At 39.2% G+C, this 25,234-nt stretch overlaps 3 protein-coding genes across 3 annotated transcripts; all 3 read right to left on the bottom strand.

Annotated features, from left to right (window-relative positions):
- Positions 1-12,903: 12,903 nt before the first annotated feature.
- Positions 12,904-22,488, bottom strand: LOC131998520 (uncharacterized). Its single transcript, XM_059370856.1, has 2 exons — positions 21,872-22,488; positions 12,904-13,810 (listed from the first exon to the last, which is right to left on the bottom strand). The coding sequence occupies exon 2, from the start codon at positions 13,801-13,803 to the stop codon at positions 13,186-13,188; it is 618 nt and encodes a 205-aa protein (XP_059226839.1). The 5' UTR covers positions 13,804-13,810; positions 21,872-22,488; the 3' UTR covers positions 12,904-13,185.
- On the bottom strand, positions 13,938-14,906 carry LOC131996739 (uncharacterized). The gene is made up of 2 exons (XM_059366578.1): positions 14,025-14,906; positions 13,938-13,946 (listed from the first exon to the last, which is right to left on the bottom strand). Exons 1-2 carry the CDS (start codon positions 14,904-14,906, stop codon positions 13,938-13,940), a joined length of 891 nt encoding a protein of 296 aa, XP_059222561.1.
- Positions 15,881-19,309, bottom strand: LOC131996737 (uncharacterized). Its single transcript, XM_059366570.1, has one exon. The coding sequence runs from the start codon at positions 19,307-19,309 to the stop codon at positions 15,881-15,883; it is 3,429 nt and encodes a 1,142-aa protein (XP_059222553.1).
- Positions 22,489-25,234: the final 2,746 nt, after the last annotated feature.

Below are 25,234 nucleotides of genomic sequence, written 5' to 3'. Positions count from 1 at the left end.
AAACTCGAGATGGAGCTTAATCCAAAAATTGAAGAAGCTATGAAAATCTTCTGCGACAACAAGGGAGCGATTCAAGTTGCTTTGAACAATAACTACTCTAATAGAACAAAACACGTGGATATAAAAGCCAAGTTTATTAGGCAGAAAATTGATGAAGAAGAAGTAACTTTGGAATACATTCCTACAAACGAAATGTTAGCTGATGTATTTACCAAAGCTGTATCATCGCAAAAATTGCAATATCTTAGAAATAAGTTCGGTCTTTTGTAAATCCACACAATATCTACTATTTATGTTATTACTTTGAATTTAATGAAAGCAGTTTACATTCAGGGAGAGTGTTGTTAAATGAATGTAAAAACACCTTTTTATATTACTACTTTTAATTTTGTTAACCTATCGAGTAGACATTGTCATTTAGTATTTCTGTATTTTCATATGAATACATAATTTTCTGTTTGAATAAAACATTTAAACACAATATCTCTGCGGTAGAGTTTACCAATCTCTTCTGTAATTGATGCGGTTAACTCGCTTCTCAAATCACAAATTGACTCAGAAATCATATTATGTACTCTATTCTCATCTATTGAGTTCGTTAAACAACCAGTAACATTCCTTGTTACGCTCCGTAGTCTTCCAGAAGCATCGCGAATATTTCTTGTCCTTGACCTAGTCATAGGTCCAGTCTCTTCCATATTTCCGTCCTCACCATTGACGACAAAAGACACGTTATTTTCTCTATTCACTTCTTCTACTGTCAAATCTTCAACACTTCGAGTAACAAGCATTCTCAAGATATTAAATAATTTTTACACAAAATATTCAGATAACAAATCCAATTAAATAATTATAGTTAAACGTCACTACTCGGATAAAGGTTAATCCATTAGGTGGTACAATACTTTTTGTCTATCAATACCATACGAAGTGAAACTTATTCCTGAGGTAAGTTCCTAAGATTTTTCCAGAAACAAAAATCAACCCAGGTATGTATGTAGTTTCCAAAAATTGTTCATACGTGTGAGAGTAGAAGTCTGACAAAAGGCCAGTCTCAAAATCCGACTCGTATCGTATGTACAATTTTAGATGTAAGCTGTGTGAAAACCCTAAAAGTAACTTCACTGGCTCAGTTCAAAACAATTTAAAAGAAATCAAAATTCCAATGAAATTCTTCTCTAGGCTATGATAAGGTGTATCTGTGTGAAAATATCAAAATATCTCCAAGGGTATCATAATCCGTTTATCGACTTATGAAAAGTCCACATGTAGATAGCTTAACATTTAGTATGAGTGTATGTGTTGGACCTCAACAGCTGAAGTAGCTGAAAAAAAAAAACTTCAAACAAAATACTATATTTCAATCAAAAACAAGTAAAAGCGTGCTAAGTTCGGCCGGGCCGAATCTTATATACCCTCCACCATGGATCGCATTTGTCGAGTTCTTTTCCAGGCATCTCTTCTTTGGGAAAAAAGGATATAAGAAAAGATTTCCTCTGCTATTAGAGCGATATCAAGATAAGGTCCGGTTTGGACCACAATTAAATTATATGTTAAAGGCCTGTGTAAAATGTCAGCTAATTCGAATAAGAATTGCGCCCTTTGGGGGCTCAAGAAGTAAAATAGAGAGATCGGTTTATGTGGGAGCTGTATCGGCCTATAGACCGATTCAGACCATAACAAACACGTATGTTGATGGTCATGAGAGAATCCGTCGCACAAAATTTCAGGCAAATCGGATAATAATTGCGACCTCTAGAGGCTCAAGAAGTCAAGATCCCAGATCGGTTTATATGACAGCTATATCAGGTTATGAACCGATTTGAACCATTCTTGGCATAGTTGTTGGATATCATGACAAAACACGTCGTGCAAAATTTCATTCCAATCGGACAAGAATTGCACACTCTAGAGGCTCAAGAAGTCAAGACCCAAGATCGGTTTATATGGCAGCTATATCAGGTTATGGACCGATTTGAACCATACTTGGCACAGTTGTTGGATATCATAACAAAACACGTCGTGCCAAAATTCATTCAAATCGGCTCAAGAAGTCAAGACCCAAGATCGGTTTATATGACAGCTATATCAGGTTATAGACTGATTAGAACCATTCTTAGTATAGTTGTTAGATATCATGACAAAACACGTCGTGCAAAATTTCATTCCAATCGGATTAGAATTGCACACTCTAGAGGCTCAAGAAGTCAAGACCCAAGATCGGTTTATATGGCAGCTATATCAGGTTATTGACCGATTTGAACCATACTTGGCACAGTTGTTGGATGTCATAACAAAACACGTAGTGCCAAAATTCATTAAAATCGGATAAGAATTGCGCCCACTAGAGGCTCAAGAAGTCAAGACCCAAGATTGGTTTATATGACAGCTATATCAAAACATGGACCGATATAGCCCATTTACAATACCAACCGACCTACACTAATAAGAAGTATTTGTGCAAAATTTCAAGCGGCTAGCTTTACTCCTTCGGAAGTTAGCGTGCTTTCGACAGACAGACGGACGGACGGACAGACGGACGGACATGGCTAGATCGACATAAAATGTCACGACGATCAAGAATATATATACTTTATGGGGTCTCAGACGAATATTTCGAGTAGTTACAAACAGAATGACGATATTAGTATACCCCCCATCTTATGGTGGAGGGTATAAAAAAAACCCTGTTGAGGCCCCACGTTGGGCGCCATTTAATTTATGTGACGATCCACCCTTCTGGCTCAATCCCCTCCGGAGACGCTACCTTCTGGCCCCGGCCGTGCTCAGTCTTGGGGCAGTTCTTTTCCTTTGGAGACTAATTCGGATGCGTCTACATAAAAGTAAAGTATAAGGTAGCTATTGTGTCATGTGTGATGTGTGTGTGTGTTTGTGCTAGTGAGCTTAAGAATCCGGATGGTATTAATAGTTAGTGAGCAACATTAGATGTGAGGTTGTTGCTCTGGACTCTTTACCCGACCCTCCTGCTGACTTACCAATTCTCGTCAGCCCTAAATGCACCTCCTAATAGACTGCCTTCACCTTTCGTGACGTAATGATACCCCTTAAAGTTTCATAATCAACAACAAACGTTTATATTTAAAAGTGAATGATAATTAAAATAAAAGTACAAATCATGAATATTTGTTTGGCGTAATACAATATAGTTTTGAGTGTAAAATGAAAATTCGTAATTATATATGAAATTTGATTTTATATTTTTGCAAGGAAAGTGTTTGGATTCTTGGCACTTTGTTAGTTCCAGCTTAAAAAGGTTAAACAGCCAATAAGGATTTTGAAATCCGTATATTTTTAAATATTTGGCATATCCGGATATATTAAAAAAAATTGACGCATCCGGGTATTTTGAAAAACTGGTATATTCAGGTAAAACTTTAATATAATTGAGAATTGCTGCTCCAGCAAAATGTTGGTAAGGAGAGTTTCGAAGTTCAAGGTTTACTGCATCCAATCTCTAGAGAATTTCTTTCTGAAGAATTGTAGGTCCATAACGTGTCTTTGGTCGCTGGTATTGCAAATGACCCCAAGTTTATGGACTGCAAAATTGATGCAATGTTGTTTTCGGTCCTTAGATCCTTATTAGAAAGTCCGGTTATGGCTTTTTGTTATTTTTCTGGCACAATCTTTTATTTTTCTTTTCTTTCTGATATTTAAACAATTTTTCTACATTTTTCTTCCGTAGCACAAAAAAATTAATGTCGTTTCTCTTCAAGTTTTTTTTTTCAATCCATCTCCCAAAATTTTTTTTTCTTCTCTATACTTACGTAACTAATATTTTGTTTATTTTTCTCTCGGCCTACTACCAATCTTACTATCACCCTTACACATTTGGTTTCAAAGCATATGCAAAGTACCCAAAGGTTAAGTCGTTGGCTTATCAAAAGTCACAAACTGGGTCAAATAAAGTTCAAATCGGTTCATAACCTGATGTAGCTGCCATATAAACCGATCTGGAATCTTGACTTCTTGACCCCTAGAGGTCGCAATTATTATCCGATATGCCTGAAATTTTGTACGATGGATCCTCTCATGACCATCAACAAACGTGTTTATTATGGTCTGAATCGGTCTATAGCCCGAAACAGATCCCATATAAATCGTTCTCTCTATTTTACTTCGTGAGCCCCAATGGGCGCAATTCTTATAAGAATTGGCTGAAATTTTACACAGGTCTCCAACATATAATTTAATTGTGGTCCGAACCGGACCATATCTTGATATCGTTTTAATAGCAGAGCAACTCTTTTCTTATATTCTTTTTCGCCTAAGAAGAGATGCCGGGAAAAGAACTCGACAAATGCGATCTATGGTGGAGAGTATATAAGATTCGGACCGGCCGAACTTAGCACGCTTTTACTTGTTCAGTTTTAATTGCGTAATCTAATGCACACTAGTGTTTTCATACCCTCCACCATAGGATGGGGGGTATACTAATTTCGTCATTCTGTTTGTAACTACTCGAAAAATTCGTCTGAGACCCCATAAAGTATATATATTCTTGATCGTCGCGACGTTTTATGTCTATCTAGCAATGTCCGTCCATCTGTCCGCCCATCCGTCCGTCCATCCGTCAGTCTGTCTGTCGAAAGCACGCTAACTTCCGAAAGAGTAAAGCTAGCCGCTTGAAATTTTGCACAAATACTTTTTATTAGTGTAGGTCGGTTGGCATTGCAAATGGGCCATATCCGTCCTTGTTTTGATATAGCTGCCATATAAACCGATCTTGGGTCTTGACTTCTTGAGCCTCTAGAGGGAGCAATTCTCATCCGACTTGACTGAAATTTTGCATATAGTGTTTTAGTATCACTTCTAATAACTGTGCTAAGTATGGTTCAAATCGGTCTAAAACCTGGTATAGCTGTCATGTAAACCGATCTTGGGTCTTGACTTCTTGAGCCTCTAGAGGGCGCAATTCTTATCCGATTTGGCTGAAATTCTGCACATAGTGTTCTAGTATCACTTCTGACTACTGTGTTAAGTGTGGTTCAAATCGGTCCATAACCTGGAATAGCTGCCATATAAACCGATCTTGGGACTTGACTTGACTTCTTGAGCCTCTAGAGAGCGCAATTCTTACCCGATTGGAATGATGTCCAACAACTGTGCTAAGCATGATTCAAATCGGTTCATAACCTGATATAGCTGCCATATAAACCGATCTGGGATCTTGACCTCTTGAGCCTCTGGAGGTCGCAATTATTATTCGATTTGCCTGAAATTTTGTACAACGGATCCTCTCATAACCATCAACATACGTGTTTCTGCACGTAGTGTTTTAGTATAACTTCTAACTACTGTGTTAAGTGTGGTTTAAATCGGTCCATAACCTGGTATAGCTGCCAAATAAACCGATCTTGGGTCTTGACTTCTTGAGCCTCTAGAGAGCGCAATTCTTACCCGATTGGAATGAAATTTTGCACGACGTGTTTTGTTATGATATCCAACAACTGTGCTAAGTATGATTCAATTCGGTTCATAACCTGATATAGCTGCCATATAAACCGATTTGGGATCTTGACCTCTTGACCGATTTGCCTGAAATATTGTACAACGGATCCTCTCATGACCATCAACATACGTGTTTGTTATGGTCTGATTCGGTCGATAGCCCGATACAGCTCCCATATAAATCGATCTCTCTATTTTACTTCATGAGCCCCCAAAGGGCGCAATTCTTATTCGAATTGGCTGACATTTTACACAGGTCTTCAACATATAATTTAATTGTGGTCTAGACCGGATCATATCTTGATATCGCTCTAATAGCAGAGCAAATCTTTTCTTATATCATTTTTTGCCTAAGAAGAGATGTCGGGAAAAGAACTCGACAAATGCGCTCCATGGTGGAGGGTATTTAAGATTCGGCCCGGCCGAACTTAGCACGCTTTTATTTAGCCTAAGAAGAGATGACGGGAAAAGAACTCGACAAATACGATCCATGGTACAGGGTATATAAGATTCGGCCCGGCCGAACTTAGCACGCTTTTACTTGTTTTTTTAATAATTCAAAACAGTTTAAACAAAATTTTAAATGTTCAAAATTTCAGCAACAAAATTAAAAAAACCATAGTAGGCTACTTTTAATTGACATTGAAGAATAGAAAAAAAAACAAGTAAAAATGCGTTAAGTTCGGCTGGGCCCAACTTTGGATACCCACCACCTCGGATATATATGTAAACCACCTTTCCTCAAAATCCGGTGCAAAATTCATACCTTATGCCCCATATCAGCTATGTTCCGATTTGGACCAGATACTAATAAGTAAAAGTTATTGTTCAAATGTATATAACAAAATATGGGTCTTTTTAGTAGTTATATCTAAAAATAAACCGATCTGATCTATATACCACACGGATGTCGAAAAGCATGACATAAGTCAGTGTGTCAAATTTCAGTGCAATCGAATTAAAAATGCGGCTTTTATGGGGCCAAGACTTTATATCGAGAGATCGCCATATAAACCGATCTCTCGATATAAAGTCTTGGCCCCATAAAAGGCGCATTTTTAATCCGATTGCACTGCTATATGCAAATCTTGATCGATCTAGACCAAATTGCAGAAATATGTGGAGGGGCTCAACTTAACTCTTTGTCCCAAATTTCGGCAACATCGGACAATAAATGGGCTTTTTATGGCCCCAAAACCTAAAACCGAGAGATCGGTCTATATGGCAGCTATATCCAAATCTGAACCGATTTGAGCCACATTGACGGAGGATGTTGAGGGGCCTAATACAACTCACTGTCCCAAATTTTCTCAAAATCGGATAATAAATGTGGCTTTTATGGGCCTAAGACCCTAAATCGGAGAATCGGTCTATATGGCTGCTATATCCAAATCTGAACCGATCTGAGCCATATTGACGGAGAATGTCGAAGGGCCTAACACAACTCACTGTCCCACATTTCAGCAAAATCGGATAATAAAGGCAGCTTTTATTGGTCTATGACCCTAAATCGGAGGATCGGTCTATATGGCAGCTATATCCAAATCTGAACCGATCTGAGCCGTATTGACGGAGGACGTCGAAGGGCCTAAGAAAACTCACTGTCCCAAATTTCAGCAAAATCGGGTAATAAATGTAGCTTTTATGGGCCTATGACCCTAAATCGGAGGATCGGTCTATATGGCAGCTATATCCAAATCTGAACCGACCTGGGCCAAATAAACGGAGGATGTCGAAGGGCCTAACATAACTCACTGTCCCGAATTTTAACAAAATCCGATAATAAATGTGGCTTTTATGGGCCAAAGACCCTAAATCGGAGGATCGGTTTATATGGTAGCTATATAAAAATCTAAACCGATCTGAGCCATATTGACGGAAGATGTTGAAGGGCCTAAGACAACTCACTGTCCCGAATTTCAGCAAAATCGGATAATTGCTTTTATGGGCCTAAGACCCTAAATTGGAGGATCGGTCTATATGGGGGCTATATCAAGATATAGTCCGATATAGCCCATCTTCGAACTTAACCTGCTTATGGACAAAAAAAGAACCTGTGCAAAATTTCAGCTCAATATCTCTATTTTTGAAGACTGTAGCGTGATTTCAACAGACAGACGGACAGACGGACGGACATGTCTAGATCGTCTTAGATTTTTACGCTGATCAAGAATATATATACTTTATAGGGTCAGAAATGGATATTTCGATGTGTTGCAAACGGAATGACAAAATGAATATACCCCCATCCGTCGGTGGTGGGTATAAAAACAGTTTCAATTTCACAACGGAATAAGATAGGAGTTTTTTAGCGTAAAACAAGTAAAAGCGTGCTAAGTTCGGCCGGGCCGAGTCTTATATACCCTCCACCATGGATCGCATTTGTCGAGTTCTTTTCCGGGCATCTCTTCTTTGGGAAAAAAGGATATAAGAAAAGATTTCCTCTGCTATTAGAGCGATATCAAGACATGGTCCGGCTTGGACCACAATTAATTTATATGTTGAAGGCCTGTGTAAAATGTCAGCCAATTCGAATAAGAATTGCGCCCTTTGGGGGCTCAAGAAGTAAAATAGAGAGATCGATTTATATGGGAGCTGTATCGGGCTATAGACCGATTCAGACCATAATAAACACGTATGTTGATAGTCATGAGAGAATCCGTCGTACAAAATTTCAGCCATCGGATAATAATTGCGACCTCATTCAAATCGGATAAGAATTGCGCCCTCTAGAGGCTCAAGAAATCAAGACCCAAGATCAGTTTATATGGCAGCTATATCAGGTTATAGACCGATTTGAACCATTCTTAGCTTAGTTGTTGGATATCATAACAAAACACGTCGTGAGAAATTTCATTCCAATCGGATAAGAATTGCGCACTCTAGAGGCTGTAGAAGTCAAGACCCAAGATCGGTTTATATGGCAGCTATATCAGGTTATGGACCGATTTAAACCATACTCAGCACAGTTGTTGGATATTATAACAAAACACGTCGTGCAAAATTTCATTCCAATCGGACAAGAATTGCACACTCTAGAGGCTCAAGAAGTCAAGACCCAAGATCGGTTTATATGGCAGCTATATCAGGTTATGGACCGATATGGCCCATTTACAATACCAACCGACCTACACCAATAAGAATTATTTGTGCAAAATTTCAAGCGGCTAGCTTTACTCCTTCGGAAGTTAGCGTGCTCTCGACAGACAGACGGACGGACATGGCTATAATTATAATTTTAAATAATTTGTTTTTAGAAAAAAAATTGGGTAACATTTTGCTATTGTCATCATAATTTACAAAGGATTAAATATATATTTTTTTTGTCTGGCAGGTCTTTGCTACAATACAACGTTGGTTTCATTTAAATCGATTCAAAAATAAAGACATTATTAACTTTTACATTTTTAACTTAAGAGTTCTAAATTTCACGAACTAGGCCCTTCCCCAACAAAATTTTTGTGCAATTTCATTCAGCGCATTGAACTCTACCGCATGAGAAAAAATTACCCTATTTGGCGAGGAGCCCGTAAACTGTACTAAGCAGAGGCCCCAAGACACTGCCTTGGGGAACGCCCGAAATACATTAATATGGGGATGAAGAAAAACCATCAATTCTAACATTATAAAATCTTCCAGTTAAATAGGAAGTATACCAAAGCAGTTTGAGAATTAAAACCAATCCTAAATAACTTGGAAATTGAAGTAGAATATGAAACTTTTTCAAAAGCTTTTGAAAAGTTTTAGTATAAACAGTCGACTTGGCTATCTTTTTCAAAGATTCGTTGTGAAACTACCTTCAATAAACCCACGTTGATAATCGGTTAAAAACGGCTAAATAGTTGAGAAAATTTTGCTATGCATAATATACTCAAAGATTTTAGATACACAAGAAAGCTTGGCAATAGGACGGTAGTGTAGAACATTGGATTTATCGCCCGATTTAAAAAAAAAGGTGTTTTAAAAGCAATTTTCCATTGGTGAATAAACAAACCTGTTGACAATGATTTGTTAAATATTGCAATTAATGGCGAACATATTGAAGGGGCTATGTTCTTTAAAAAGATGGATGGAATCATATCAATATCCAGTTTATTGGAACTTTTGAATTCCATAATACCCTGATAGACTTCATCTACGTCTAATTGTATGAGGCCAAAGTTAATGCACGATGCAAATGAATTCAAGAACTCTGAAGAAACAGAATACCCTGATAGACCTCATCTACGTCTAATTGTATGAGGCCAAAGTTAATGCACGATTCAAATGAATTCAAGAACTCTGAAGAAACAGATTCTGTCTTCATATCAAAGTTTGATCTACAAAAATCCGCAAATAAATTTACTATTTCGGAAGTCGTAGTAGCAAAGTTACAATTCAGGTTCATAACTTCTGGATAATCTCTAGAAGATGTAATTGATTTAACAAAATCCAAAATTTATTTGGATTACGATCCTTTTGTTTTCATTATTATTTGTGGATTTATAAAGCTTATGATGTTTATTTCTCAATTTTTCAACTTTTTTTAGTCCATGCGTATACCATGGCAATTTATGTTTTCCATTCGTAGCAGTACGCCGGAAATCATGAAAATACGAATTAATGATGTTAACGAAGCTGGAGTTATAATCTTCCACAGAAAGATTAACAAAAAAAAAAAAAAAATATTAGGCCAATCGATATTTGCAATGGATTTATTAAACAAATAGAAACACAACTAGTAAATTCATAGTAGTACCGATTAAAAGACTCAGCTTTGGGAAACATCAAAAATTTCAAATCAACTTTAAGAGAAGTGTCTAAAATTCTTTTCAAAGCATCAAAATAACTTTTAATTTGACGAAGATCAATACATAGAAAAGTATCAATTAAATTAATTTCATTATCAAAATTGATATTTGTAGTTAACATAAACCAACTGTCGGGAAACGTTGTCCAAACGATATTATTTAGATTAAAATCACCAAAAATAGCAAGCACTCTATATTTATATAAGACGGCAATATATGATATATTGTGAATATGAGCATTACATGTAGTATAAAAACTGTTAGGAGGTATATACGATACAAAAATAAGCAATGAAGAATTCTTATTTATCTGGACACATAATTGATTGATTGATCAAGTAAGTCGTCGGAATTAGGTAGATTCACACAGACAGCATGGAATTCACGACGAACAGCAATAACAACACCACCACCTCTAGAGCAGTTTAATTTGTGGAAATCGCGATCTTTCCAAAATACTTAAGGGATACGTGTATTAAAAAATTCCTCGGTAAAAAAAATTTGCACTCACCCAGGCCTCTACAAGAACAATAACGTCATATTCACACTGTGCAGTTTCAAAGAATATATCCGATGATTAAGTACGCATTCCTGATCGCAATTTGTTTTGAGGTTCCGCTGGTTTTATCTTCTTTCATTTGGCTGTTGATGCCTTTGAAATAACTTAAAGGGACTTTTACATCTGATGACCACACTGCTCAATTAAATACTTTATCATACAGACTTGCTGTTGTGCCAGGCATAAAACTAACTCCTGAATATTATCATCCTTTTTAATGAGTTTACGAGAAAGGTGCTGACTCTGATTGACTTTGGCAAGTTTAACAACGTAACTCAATATTTGCTCTTCAGTAACACTTGGTTTGAACGAAGAAATGTGAATCCATTTTCTACGTGCAATGACATCCAAATCATTATTGTTATTTTCACAAACAACAAAGCAATTGCGTTTTTTTCTTCGACTAGATACACTAACCCAAGTAGAAATGTGAGTTGTTAGCAATATTTATATCATAAGCCGGTTGAGAGCACAAACATCATGGGAATTAGCAAACTCGCCACATGAATTAGGGAGAGAAACAGCAACTGTTATATTAGTTGGTTGAGAACTAGCTTCATCAGCAAAAAAACTTTCCTTTTTGTTTAGTTGGCTTTCTAACAACACCATTCTTTAGTGCGGCTTGATTGTGTCCCGTCTCATTAACAAGCTGGATGTGTGGCATTGAAACATTACCTGCAGAAATATTCATTGAAAGAGTGTTCACAGAATTAATTCTCGGAGAACCGACAACTGCTACTTCATTTTCGTTTCCATTTATATAGATGCCCATAATTCTCTCACTTCAATTGAGAGTAAGCTAACGGCGCTGACCAAATCGTTTGACATTTGTATACATTGCATTTGAGTTGCAAATGTCACAACGGACAAATTTTTCACTTTGCTACGATTGGTGCAGAGAGTTTTTGGAGTCAACAGGCAGGCAACGACAAATGTTTGTGAAAATTTTATATCTTTCATTGAGTACTACATATTCGAAATCAAAGGAAACACTAAAGTTAATTCCAGATGCTCAATTCTTTTAGACGAACTTACAAAAATCGATAATACATAAGAATTTATCTATAAGATATTCTTATGTTTATGGAACACTAGCTGAACCGGGCCCGCTCCGCTGCGCCTTCTCTTACTTTATATGGAACAAAATTATCCTTTGAATATTTATTTTCGACCAATAAAGAGCTTTTAGTGAAATACCATGATACGAAAATAATATATGTATATCGCAAAAGCATAACAATATAAATGCCTTTATATGAACCCATAAGATCTTTACTGGTCTATGAATTCGCTCGCAGGGTTTAGGGTCATTAACGTTTGGGTCTTAGATATACTCCATTATTAAAATTCTTTATATTAGCTCGATATTGTCATCATGTCCGGGGGTAAGGTAGTCTCTTAGACTCCTGGCCCAGAAAAGAATATCACCATCGTGCTCTTCTCTCAAATACCATTTATTTATACCCCATATTGCCATTGGCTTAAGAGTAGTTTATGGGATGAGGCGTCCTTAAACATTTGGCCCCAAAATTTGTACTATTTGGAAGGTGTTTTGGGAAAGGGGCGGTGCCCCAAATACATGGTCTCACATTTGGATATCAGATTCGTATTGTACTCGCAAATACTTTTATTTGAGCCTCAAATTGCGATGGTCAGTAAATAATTGTTGTTTGTGGGGTATTTAAGGGAAGGGGTATACCCCAATACCTTTCATTTGAGCCCCACATTGAGGTGGTTGGTAAATATGCCCGATTAAGGGGTGTTTTGGGGAGTGGGGTGGTCCCCCAAACACTTGGCACTGAAAATATATCAGCATCGTACATTGTCCTCAAAATTGGATATGTATGGACAGGAATGGGGGTTTTCCAGTTAGACGTGAAGCGGGGTTAGAGCGGCTGTTGCTTTGAGAAAAGAGAGGCGGTGACGTCACTGGCGGAATTCCCTCAGTCGATGCTGTGTGGACTGTAATAATATGCGATGAACTAGTCTTATTATTCCTCATAGAGCGAGGAATAATAAGTTAGATGACGAGAAGGTAAACCCAATGAAAAAGAGTTAGAAAAAAAAAATTACGCAATGGTAAAGTTCGGGTATGGATATAGAGACACTAGTTTTATTATGAGAGAAAGAGTAGAGATGTGTTGCTCACCTTGCTGCGGTTGTAGAAGAAGTGGGCAGTTCATTAGTAAAAGAATTGCAGATGAGCTTAAGTACTAAAAATGGCTTAAGATTAGAAATTCACAATATATACACTTAGTGCTAATAGATATTTTCTTACGTGCTACAAATTCATTTACAATTCACAATTTGACTTCATATACTTCGACTTATTCTACGATAGATTGTACTTAAATTAAAGGGACAAATTCAAATTTGTCCATGGCGCCGGCCTTGCGCTTGCGCAAGATTTGGTGAAGCGCATAACACTGTTGCCAACGACTTGATGGCTTCAGATAAAATTAAGTAGTTGGGTTGTGAAGTTAGTGGGCGCTCTTTGTTGGACTTTTGGGTCTTCAATTTTCGTTGGTGCTTGGGTGGTTGTTGTTGGTGGCTTCTTTGACCCTTTGGTTTATTGTGCCTTTTGGCTCGCCTTTGTTGTTGTTGGCCAGCCGAAGCTGAGTGCTGACGTTGGCCAATGCGTGATTTGGCTGTGGCATTGGACTGTGCTGCTGGATTTCTTTGGGGCCGAGATGAAGTTGGTTGGTTAGATGAGTGCGACTTGGAGGCGGCGTTGGAGCTTTTTGACTTCAGTACAAGTTTTCGTGGGTGCAGCATTGTATGATGCTGAAACCCACATTTTCGGCACGTATCCGTCGACTGACACTCTACTACAGAATGGCTTTTTGCCAGACAATTTCGACAGTAACGGTGTTGTCGAACGGCGGCTCTCCTGTCTTCTACAGTCATCAGTATAAATTGTGGGCAGAACCTGAGGGCATGACGTTTTTTGCAAAGCATGCACTTGTATAACTCTTGGGCATTCATATTTGACCTGAAAGAAGACAGATGTTAATGATTTGGTAATGCAATCAACAAGTGACATAGAGCCTATGAGAACGAGATAAGATGAGTGATAAGATGGTTTAGCAAACACAATGATGCATCGAGATAGTATTATACTAGGATTTCTATTGGGGTTGGTTGAGCAAAGGTAAGTGGCATAATTTAACAATCGGTCGCGTAATGACTCCCGATGCAATTCTTACGTCGGCTACCCTAATGTTCTTGTCCGAACCATTGTGAGTCTTGGCCACTCTTCCTAATCGCCATTCGCTAGGCGGTAGTAGATCATCCATTACGACCACAAGATCGCCGACCCTTATGTTGGGTGAAGTGGTTTTCCATTTATATCGCTTCTGTAGCGTCCTCAGATATTCTTCCTTCCATCGTATAGCAAACTGGTGATGGATTGCCTTAAGCTTCAACCACCTATTCACCAGGGAAATGTCATCAGCACTAGGCTCGGGAAATGCCATGATTGGAGCACCTTTCAAAAAGTGTCCGGGTGTTAGGGCTGTGAGATCATTAGGATCCTCAGAGATAGCGGAGATGGGCCGTGAGTTTAGAACTCCTTCAATTCGAGCAAGGACGGTCGAAAACTGCTCGAAGGTAAACAAATGAGCCCCAGCTACTCTTTTGAAATGGTGCTTGAAAGATTTAACAGCCGACTCCCAAAGGCCACCCATATGTGGAGCATGAGGGGGTATGAACTGCCACTCGAAACCCTGTGTAGCATATTTTTCCGCAATGTCGCTTGCCGCCACCTGAATAAAACTTCTAAATTCTCTAAGCATTTTGCGACTGGCCCCTACGAAATTTCTCCCATTATCAGACACTACCTTTCTAGGTAGGCCTCGCCTCCCAAGGAAACGAGAGAATGCGGCTTCAAATGCTGCTGTGGAGAGCTCGGAACATGGCTCTAAATGTACGGCCTTGGTAGCGAAGCACACGAAAATGCTCACATAGCCTTTCAGGAGAGGGGATCGGCGCAGGGATGAAACCTTAATTTCAAAAGGTCCTGCAAAATCTATACCAGTCACGTGAAATGCTGGTGTAATAGTGCATCTGTCAGGGGGGAGCGGAGCCATTATTTGGACGCACGGTCTCTTCTTAAAAATGATGCAAGTCTTGCATTTATGAATGATGTTCTTCACTCTCGGCTTGAGTCGTGAGACGTAAAACTCTGTTTGAATCATACGACACATGAGAATGCACTCACCGTGGGCGAGAAACTCGTGCAAATGGAGCAAATATAAATGGCAAAGGCGAGAGTTCCCCGGCAGTATGATGGGAAATCGTTCGTTGTAGGGTAAAGAACAGGCCGCGAGTCGGCCATTAACGCGTAGGATTTTGTCCCGATCTAAGAAGGGGTTCAGACATTGTAGTGAACTTTTGTTGGACAATTCCTCAGCCCTACTAACCTGCTTGTATTCCTCAGGGTACCATTTCATCTGGGCTAACCTTATTAAACGGGATTTGGTGTGCCTTACCTCATCTTGGGTAAGAATGGGAGAGGAGTTTCTTGTGTCACCTCTAGATCTACCAAGGCAGTTATGGTAGAATCTGAATATGTAGAAGACTACCCTCAGTGCTCGCGGGTACGAAGAGAATCTGAGCAAGAGGTCTGAGTCTTCTACTGTCTCGTGTATAACTTGGATATCCAGGCGTTTCCCTATTTCCGGGGAAACCAAAGGGTTCCTGTTCGGCCATTCTGACGGTGGGTTCGTCAGCCAATTCGGGCCATGAAACCACAATGAGTTACAGGTGAGGTCCTGCGGCCTACAACCTCTTGTGCCGAGGTCCGCTGGATTGTCATGAGTAGGGACATGCCGCCATGTCCCCCCTGGAAGAAGGTCATGAATTCTGGACGTCCGATTTGCCACGTACGTTTCCCATGTCCATGGTGGTTTTGTTAACCAACCAAGGACAATGGATGAGTCCGTCCAGAGAGTTATGCCACTAATGTCTAGATCGAAAGTGCATAATACAAAATTGACAAGCTTTGCGAGGAGGTACGCTCCGTTGAGCTCTAGACGTGGCAGGCACACAGGCTTCAGTGGGGCTACTTTGCTCTTTGCGACGAGCAAATTCGAGAAAACAACCGAGTTGGAGGTTTGACACCGAATGTACAAGCATGCGCACATTGCTGCTTGAGACGCGTCAGAGAACCCGTGAAGCTCCACGGTATCAGAGGGATGATACTGTAGCCATCTGATATGGAAATCGCCCCGATGTGATTCAAATCATTCACTAGAGAATTCCACTTCAGCAGGGTCTCTGAGCCGAGTTCGTCATCCCAATCCAGCCCTTCTAGCCAAAGTTGCTGTATCAGTATCTTCGACCTGATCACTACAGGGGCAACCCATCCTGCAGGGTCAAACAATTGCGCGACGGCAGAGAGGACCTTGCGTTTGCTCATGGGCTGGTCTGTCGGTAAAGGGCCGAGGGTATAACTAAACGAATCAGTGAGCGCGTTCCACCTGATACCAAGTGTCTTGGTAGTGCTTGATTCATCGAAGCGTAGGAAATCAGAGTCATACAGACTCTCCGGTGGGAGATGCGCGAGCAACTGTGGATCGTTCGCAGTCAACTTGACGAGAGAAAACCCCGCTTGCTTAAGAACTGATCTCAAGTCCTCTTGCGCCCGAATGGTGTCCTCTATAGAGAAGCCGCCGGACAAAATGTCATCGACATATGTCTCTTTCCTCAATGCTTTCGCGACATTGGGAAATTCGTTCTCAGAGTCAGAGGCAAGTTGTAAGAGGGTGCGAATCGCCAAAAACGGTGCGCAATTCAGGCCGAAGGTAACTGTTTTCAGTTCAAAATCTCTCACCGGTCCCTTAGGATCCGGTCTGAAAAGTATTCGCTGATATGCTCTATCGATAGGATGTAGCCATATCTGCCTATACATCTTTTGAATGTCCCCACAGAACACATATCGGTATCTACGCCAGCTGAGGATCACAGATGTCAAATCGGTTTGTAGTGTAGGCCCAGTGTGGAGGACATCGTTCAGAGAGTAACCCGATTTGCTCTTGCGAGATGCGTTGAACACGACTCTCACTTTCGTGGACTTGTGCTCTGGTCGGACAACTGCGTGGTGAGGGAGATAAAAGGAATTGTATTTTCCACCGCAGTTAATCTCCTGAGACGAGGTCTCCTGAGCATGTTCGAGAGAAATATATTCGTTTAACACTGAATTGTACTCGGTGTTTAGCTCGGGATCATCAGAGAGCTTTGTCTCCATCCGATTGTACTGAGCTAGCGCTAGAAAACGGGATGAGCCAAGAGATAGGGCGTCGGAGAATTCTGCTTTGAAAGGCAGTCTCACGACGTATCTACCATCCGGGGATCTGGACGTAGTTTTACAGTAGAACTCTTCACAAAACTGATCTTCTTTGCAAAGAGGGGGAGCCATAGGTACCTCTTCTTGCTCCCAGAATTTTCTTAGAAGTTCGCTTATTTTCACATCTTCGGATTCAACCACGTTTGTGGAAAATGAGAAAATTCTCTCAGTTTGCATTGGACCGCTCAATACCCAGCCAAAAACTGTATTGTATGCTGAGGTATCGCCACATATATTCTTCCTGATACCTTCAATATTTATGAATCGTTCCGAATCATTGCCTAAAATCAGGTCAATTTGAGCGGATTTATTGAAATTTGGATCGGCCAGATCTAGCTCCTCCAACTCTGAGGGATTTGAGATTTCGAACGATACGGACGGAAGCCATTTTGTCATTTTAGGCAATACTATTGCCGAGACTGAAAAGCGGACATCGTATTTCTCCGCAACAATGACTAGTTGGCATTCTTTATTCGACGTCTGAGTCTGTTCGCCAATTCCAAAAATCTCAAAATGCGCTTTAGAAGTGGGAATTTGCAAGCGCTTCTGAATTCTCTGTGTTATAAAGGTCCGTTGAGACCCGGGATCAATAAGAGCTCTTAGCGTAAATAACTCCCCTTGATGTTCAACACGAACTAGAGCTGTTCGTAACAAAATCATGTCGTTGTTGGCCGAAAAATTGGCCTGAACCTGTGAGGATCGCCTTGCGGCTGAAGTTGAGGGAGCTTCATTATGAGACGTGTTTCTTAAATTTATGCCAGAAGATTTTATTTGACCCTTGTCATCCTCGTGACCAGAATGGATTGTATTATCCTCAGTTTTTTCTTCTGGCTTACCTCTTAGATGAAGCAGAGAGTGATGTGGCTTATGACAAATGATGCAAGTGTTCACGCTCTTGCAATTTGTCTTGAGATGAGATGAGGAGAGGCAGTTTATGCACAATTTGTGTTTGTATGCAAAATCTATGCGTTGTTGTGCAGTATATTTCCGAAACTGTCCACAACTCCTTATTGTGTGGTCGGAACTGCACAGGGGGCAAGAAGAGCTTAGCTTTTCTTGCGAGTGATAAGTTTGAATCTTACCACTGCTTTGAGACGGGAGCGAACTTCTGGTCTTTGTGGCTTTTATGCTCGAGAGCCGTTCCACGATTTCATACCTGTTGATGAGAAATTCATCGAGCTGATTCCAGGTAGGAAGATCGCGATGAGATCTGAGGGATTGTTCCCACAGAGCCAGCGTTTCATCTGGCAACTTGGTCGAAACCAAGTATAGCAGTATGGGATCCCAGCTTTCTACATTGACGTCAAGAGTCTTGAGAGTGCAGAGACAATCATTCACGGTGGATTGAATTTTGTGAATTGCCTCACTGTTCTCCACAGAAGCTGAAGGAATGTTGAAGAGAATCTTTAACTGATTATCTACTAAGACTCGCTTGTTCTCATAGCGAGCCTTTAGAGCACTCCAAGCGAGCTCGAAGTTTTCGTCGCAAAGAGTGTATCTTTTGACTATGGCGCCGGCCGCACCCCTAGTCTTGTTCCGCAAATGATACAATTTCTGAGCTCTTGTCAATTTCGGATGGTTGACGTAAACCGCCGTGAACATGTCACGGAATGACGGCCATTCTTCGTAACCTCCTTTAAATACCTCTGTATCACATGGCGGGACTTTGATGTAACTGTTGGCAACATCTTGAGAAGAGTGGTTAACCGAAGGCTGGGGAATGTAAGCGGGAATAAGGCTATGTCTCGCGTTTTGGCGAGAATTTCCACCTGACATTCTTAGAATATCTAGGATTTGGGACCTCGCCGTGTAATAGGCCTCGGAGCTAGCATTGAAATTAATTCTAGCATTCTCCCGGAAGTCTTTGGTATAGACATTCCTTGGAGCTAGCATGAGACCTTCATAGGTAGCCTGCAGTCGTTGCCACCGATTCTCGAGATCTTCCAATTTCACTTCCAATACCGAATCAGTTTGATCCTGAATGTCACTCTGTTCAAACTGAGTGCAAAAGTTGATCAAATGGTCACAATCGAAAAGAAACTTGTCATGGCTCGACGAAGTTTTGATTGCGGAAGCGGAATTCGATAAAGGATTAGATACTGAAGGCTGTGACGCCAAGTCTGCCGTTGCGTTTTCCAAGCTCATCATGTACTGATTCCGTAAAATAAAGTGAACGAGGGCAAAGAGAGCGAGTAAGCGTACAACACAGTGTACGATGAGAAAGTGGGTGAGTAAGCGAAGAGTCTGAAAATTCCGGTCTGAAAACAAACCTAGCGTAGCAGAATTATTTGGTAGAATTATTTGGTAAAAAGTCGTAAGAAATTCCGTTTGCCTCTGGAAACACAGGGAGATAGAAACAATTTTGATTTGCGATTGAATTGAGTGCAAGCGTAAAGCTCCGATGAATAGTCAAAATTGTTCCGCTAACAAGGGAGGTGACAATATTCTGAATAATTAAAGTAGCGGGTCTTGCATCATATGCCAAATATAATTAAAAATTCAGAATCTTTGCGGGCGTCTAAAGGGTAGTCTTAGACTCAAAGCGACAATACCAAAGGCAAAATTTCAGAGTCAACCCAAATAATTCACAGTGAGGGACTGAAATCTCCGACATGAGCGTAATAGGATGGACCAGTGGTGTCTGAAAATTAAATTTCTATTGAATGCACCAAACTTGTGAAACGCGGTCCAATAGAGCAACCCCTACTGTATAGGAAAGTGCATTAAGAGACTTGGGCAATTAGGGTATTCAATAATTCACAACACCTGCAGATGGTAGTTGTTGAAATTTACTTGGAGTTGGTTTCTTGATCATATGTGTATATCAATTTCCAAAAATTGTAAAAACACATACGCTATTATAACCCCAAAAATTTCTTCAAATATCTCTGTTTAATTCATAAAAAAATTTTTAACTTGTTAAACAAGTTCACACAAAGGCTGAAAATCAGGTAAACAATACGTATATGATTTGTAATGAAAAGGGTTAGTTAATATATATATTGACTCTGTTAGTATGTAAACTATTCCTGCTTATCAATTCAGATTACATATGAATTGAAAGGTAAATCTCCACGAATGCACTGCCGCTGTATTTATCCAACATTTATTTATTTATTTTTTATCTTTTTTTTTCCGAGTGTATGTCTGCTGGCGTTATATGAACACCACTGTTCTTCTACTCCCAAACTTCTATTCTATTTCTATGGACGGGTTGGTTTTCCGTCAACTTACATAAGCGCGGAAATTTTCTCAGAAAAACATGAATCCCACAACATATTACCAACCCCCTAGTCTGGCAACACCGCGTATTTGGTGGTTTGTTTTGATCCTCATATGACCACTTCTAGTGAGAGCGAACCAACCTGCCTACATATGTACGTGTGTGTATCAGGTGGCTGAACGCGTGGGCTCTGCCTGTTGAGCAGCGACAGAGTCAATGCGTAGGGAGTAAGCAGCACGGACGAGACCCCTTGAACAAACATACACTCATACTTGCCAATAACAAAGCTTAAGCGGAGAATGGCGTTTATGTTTTTTTCACTTTGTTTATTTACGCTTTATGTCTTCAGTTTAATTTTCTCTTTTTTTCGTAACCCAGTTGCTTTGATAGGTTCGTGGTTGTTTTTTCTTTTTTTTTTGTTTACGTTTGTCGCAGGTGGATGATGGTGATTATACTTGAAATGTAAATGGAGATAGAATCGTGCAATAATGTACGTTTTTTTTGTGAGGGAGCCGTGCAATAAAAACTATAGTGCTGTGATTTAGAATTAGTGTTTCAATAAGTGCGATATTATTTTTTTTACACTTCTTTTAAATTTTGCCCTTTGTTTTCCTTTTAATTATTTCATTTCCATTTAGCTTCAAATCTATTTAAATGTAATAAATTCTTCTTCTTGTAAGTGTGTGTCTGTCTGTCTGAGTGCTTCTTCTTTTCCTTTGCTCTTCATTCGTGGTTGGCATTGGCCTTTCCTGTTGCAGTTTAGTTATTTGTTCTCTTCTCAATACCAATCTAATGAGAGAGCTAACATTAATCTCTGTTCCCTTATACACTGTACGAAACGATCGTTGAACTTTGTGTTGTATATAGAACCGCCTATGTATTACCGAATCTTATGTTTTTGGTATAAATTATGTACTTTTCCTTGTAATCATAATCCGTTATGTAGACTTTAAACGACTTTCATTTGACTTTAACGGGATTTATGGCTACGAACAAAATAACACTACTTTTAAGCAATTTTCAGAGACGGGTAAAAATATGTTTTGAATAACGTTATTTTCAGCACTTTTCACCGTGTCCAACACATGAGGACAGACAGAAACAACACTTCTTTGCACTTTTAGCACTTTCCTCTCACAATTGACGATTCTATCTTTTTATGTATATAGACATAGGCATTTACATACACACTTTTTGAGAGAAATAGAGACGAGCTGATAATCTCCGCAGTATAACAAATTTTATCTCTTTTTTAAGGGATTTTACGTAGAATTTCCCCTGTTTCACTCCGCATTTAAAAATGCGTTTTTTAATTTTCACATGCGATTTTGACCTTCTGTAAATTTTGTGTGTGGCACTATCTCCTTTTTTCTTTCTCTTTTTTTTTTTTTTTTTTTGAGTGTGTATGTAATGTATGCTGCCTTTTTATGTCTTTTTGTTTTGTTTGACTTGACTTCTTAGACAACTTATGTGGTTTCACTTACCGAAACGATGACACACATCTACGTATGCTAGACACTGCAGATGGGATTTACCTCAATTGATGGTTAACTCAGTGAACGGTTTCGAAGGACCATGGACAGGAATGGGGGCTTTCCAGTTAGACGTGAAGCGGGGTTAGAGCGGCTGTTGCTTTGAGAAAAGAGAGGCGGTGACGTCACTGGCGGAATTCCCTCAGTCGATGCTGTGTGGACTGTAATAATATGCGATGAACTAGTCTTATTATTCCTCATAGAGCGAGGAATAATAAGTTAGATGACGAGAAGGTAAACCCAATGAAAAAGAGTTAGAAAAAAAATAACGCAATGGTAAAGTTCGGGTATGGATATAGAGACACTAGTTTTATTATGAGAGAAAGAGTAGAGATGTGTTGCTCACCTTGCTGCGGTTGTAGAAGAAGTGGGCAGTTCATTAGTAAAAGAATTGCAGATGAGCTTAAGTACTAAAAATGGCTTAAGATTAGAAATTCACAATATATACACTTAGTGCTAATAGATATTTTCTTACGTGCTACAAATTCATTTACAATTCACAATTTGACTTCATATACTTCGACTTATTCTACGATAGATTGTACTTAAATTAAAGGGACAAATTCAAATTTGTCCAATGTATTTAAACTTTAAATTGTATATATATTGGATATGTATTGGATATACATACTATGACTATTTAGTTCCACTCTCTTTAAGACCCAAATTGTCATGGTGAGCAAATATGTCCTATTTGCGCGTTGTTATGGGGGTGGAACGTCCCTTAAGCAGTTGGTCCCGGATGTTGATATCAGTTTCGTGGTCTACTCCCAAATACCTTTCATTTGAGCCACATATTTCCAAAGTCGGCAAACAAGACTGGTTTTGGGGGATGGGGTGGCCGTTCAGAGACTTGGCCCTGAAAATATAAATCAGATTCGTGTTCTACTCTAAAATACTTCTTATTACAGCCCCATATTGGAATCGTCAGCAAATACGTCCTACATGGGTGGTGTTATGGGGGTGGGGTGGCCCCATACACACTTTTCACGAATATTAATATCAGATTTGTGCTTTACTTCCAACGACCTTTCATTTGAGCCCTCTTGGGGGTTGTTTTTGGAAGGGGCGGTCCCCCCTGCACTTGGTCCCACATTTAGATATCAGATTCGTATTCTACACTTAAATACCTTTTATTGGGGGTGTTTTGCGGAACGGGTGCACCCCCCAGAAACTTAGTCCCACATTTGGATACCAAATTCGTATTCTACTCGCAAATACCTCTCATTTGAGTCCCATATTGTTTTGGGTGTTTTGGGGTCCCCCAAACACTTAGTCCGACAGTTGGATAGTAGATACGTTTTCTCCCTTAAATTCCTTTCATTTGAATAGCATATTGTCATGATTGGTCTATATATATCACTAGCTGACCCAGGCCCGCTCCGCTACGCCTTCTTTTACTTTGTATGGAACAAAACTTTCCTTGGAATATTTATTTTCGAAGATATTTTAGTGAAATACCATGCTTACTTGACTAAGAATTTAACAATATAAGTGCCTTTATCAGAATCCCATATGATCTTTATTGGGCTACTAATTTAAGTTAACTTACTAATTTAAGTTAAGTCTGGATGTGTACTCCATTCTTAAAATACTTCATTTCAGCCCGTCTACTCATGATTTCTGATTTAGTGGTGTTTTCGGGGGAGAGGTGGTTACCCAGATACTTGGCCCTAAAAAAATATCAGCAGCGTGATATTCTCTCAAATACCATTTATTTAAAGCCCATATTGCCATTGGCTTAAGAGGAGTTTACAGGATGAGGCGTCCTTCAAATACATGGCCCCAAAATATTTAGGTTATCAAATTCGTTTTCTAATCTCAAATACCTTTCATTTGAGCCACATATTGGGATGGTCGAAAAATTTTTTCCCTTTGGGGGTATTTTGGGAAAGGGAGTTGATGCCCTAAATACATGGTCCTACATTTGGATATCAAATTCATATTCGACTCCCAAATACCTTTATTTGAGCCCCATATTGCGATGGTCAGTAAAAAATTTCTGTTTGTGGGGTATTTTGGGAAAGGGGTAAACCCCCAGAAAATTGGTCCCGAATTGTATTTAAGTCTACAGATAATAAACACCCTTTCAGACTAATAAAAATATACAATATTCACAAATGTATTCACCAAAGAATTTAAAAATAATATAATTTTCCTTTTTAAACTTTCTCGATTCTCAGATAGATCTATAATATCTTTCAGTTGATTAAATTGATAACATAGGTTCGGCACCTATATTCATTATCATTATTGGCATAGTTGGTTTTATAATAAGAAATTTTCAAAAGATCAAAATATCTGCTAGGTCTGATAGGAACGTTAAAGAAAATTCGACTCAAAAGAAAGCAGGAATCTATTTCGCAATGAATTAATTTAGTCAAAAACGTAATGTTTAGCATGGTTCTACGACTTTTTAATGTAGGAAGCTTTATAAGATTTAATCGGTACTCATACGAAGGTAATGAACTTCTGTCCCACCCATTTCGATCCGTACTAAAATACTCATTCTGATTTGACTGATTCTATCAAATCAGAATGAATATTGTAGTACGGATCCCACAGAAAAATCGTTAAGTCATAGAGAAATCGTAAAGTTCTTTACTCCAGCATTCCAGCCAAGAGCACTATGTGCTTTGTTTACAACCATTGAGATGTGTTGACGGAAGTTTAAGCGTTGATCTAGAAGAAATCCAAGGTCTTTAAAGCTATAGACTACTTTAAGTTGATTGGAACCCAAAAAGTAGTTAGTTTTAAGAGAGGTTATTCTTGAAAATGATATGTGTTTGCATTTGGAAATATTAAGTTTCATAAAGTTCTGGTTGCACCATTCGTAAAGAGTGTCAAGGTCATACTGAAGATAACACTGTTCATCAGAGTCTCTCGTTGATCTGAAGATCTTTACATCATCTGCATACATCAAAATATTCGAGTGCTTTAAAGCAAAAGGGAGATCGTTTATGAACAAACAAAACAGCACAGGGCCAAGGTGACTACCCTGTGGAATTCCTGAAGAGACAACAATTGATTTGGAAACTGCAGTACCAAATTTAACTTTTTGAGTACGTCGAGTCAGATATGATCTGATCCACTTTGGTAAAGATGGACTGAAACCAATAAGATCTATTTTTCTTAACAGAAGGTTGTGGTTGACTTTATCAAATGCTTTACTAAAATCGGTATATATAGTATCCGTTTGGTGGCGTTCCCTAAAGCCATCGTTGACCAAACAAGTAAATTCTAAAATATTTGTTATCGTCGATTTCGATTTCCGTAATCCATGTTGGTAGGGAGACAATATAGAAGAGGCTTGAT

Source organism: Stomoxys calcitrans, chromosome 1 (assembly GCF_963082655.1).
Source record: "Stomoxys calcitrans chromosome 1, idStoCalc2.1, whole genome shotgun sequence".
NCBI lineage: Eukaryota > Metazoa > Arthropoda > Insecta > Diptera > Muscidae > Stomoxys > Stomoxys calcitrans.
Note: the sequence above shows the minus strand (reverse complement) of the source record. Positions and strands in the feature narration are given on the sequence as shown.

Bases quoted from the DNA above. Each gene is read 5' to 3' on its own strand.
- LOC131998520 (XM_059370856.1), bottom strand. From the start codon at position 13,803: ATGAATGCCCAAGAGTTATACAAGTGCATGCTTTGCAAAAAACGTCAT.
- LOC131996739 (XM_059366578.1), bottom strand. From the start codon at position 14,906: ATGGCTCCGCTCCCCCCTGACAGATGCACTATTACACCAGCATTTCAC.
- LOC131996737 (XM_059366570.1), bottom strand. From the start codon at position 19,309: ATGAGCTTGGAAAACGCAACGGCAGACTTGGCGTCACAGCCTTCAGTA.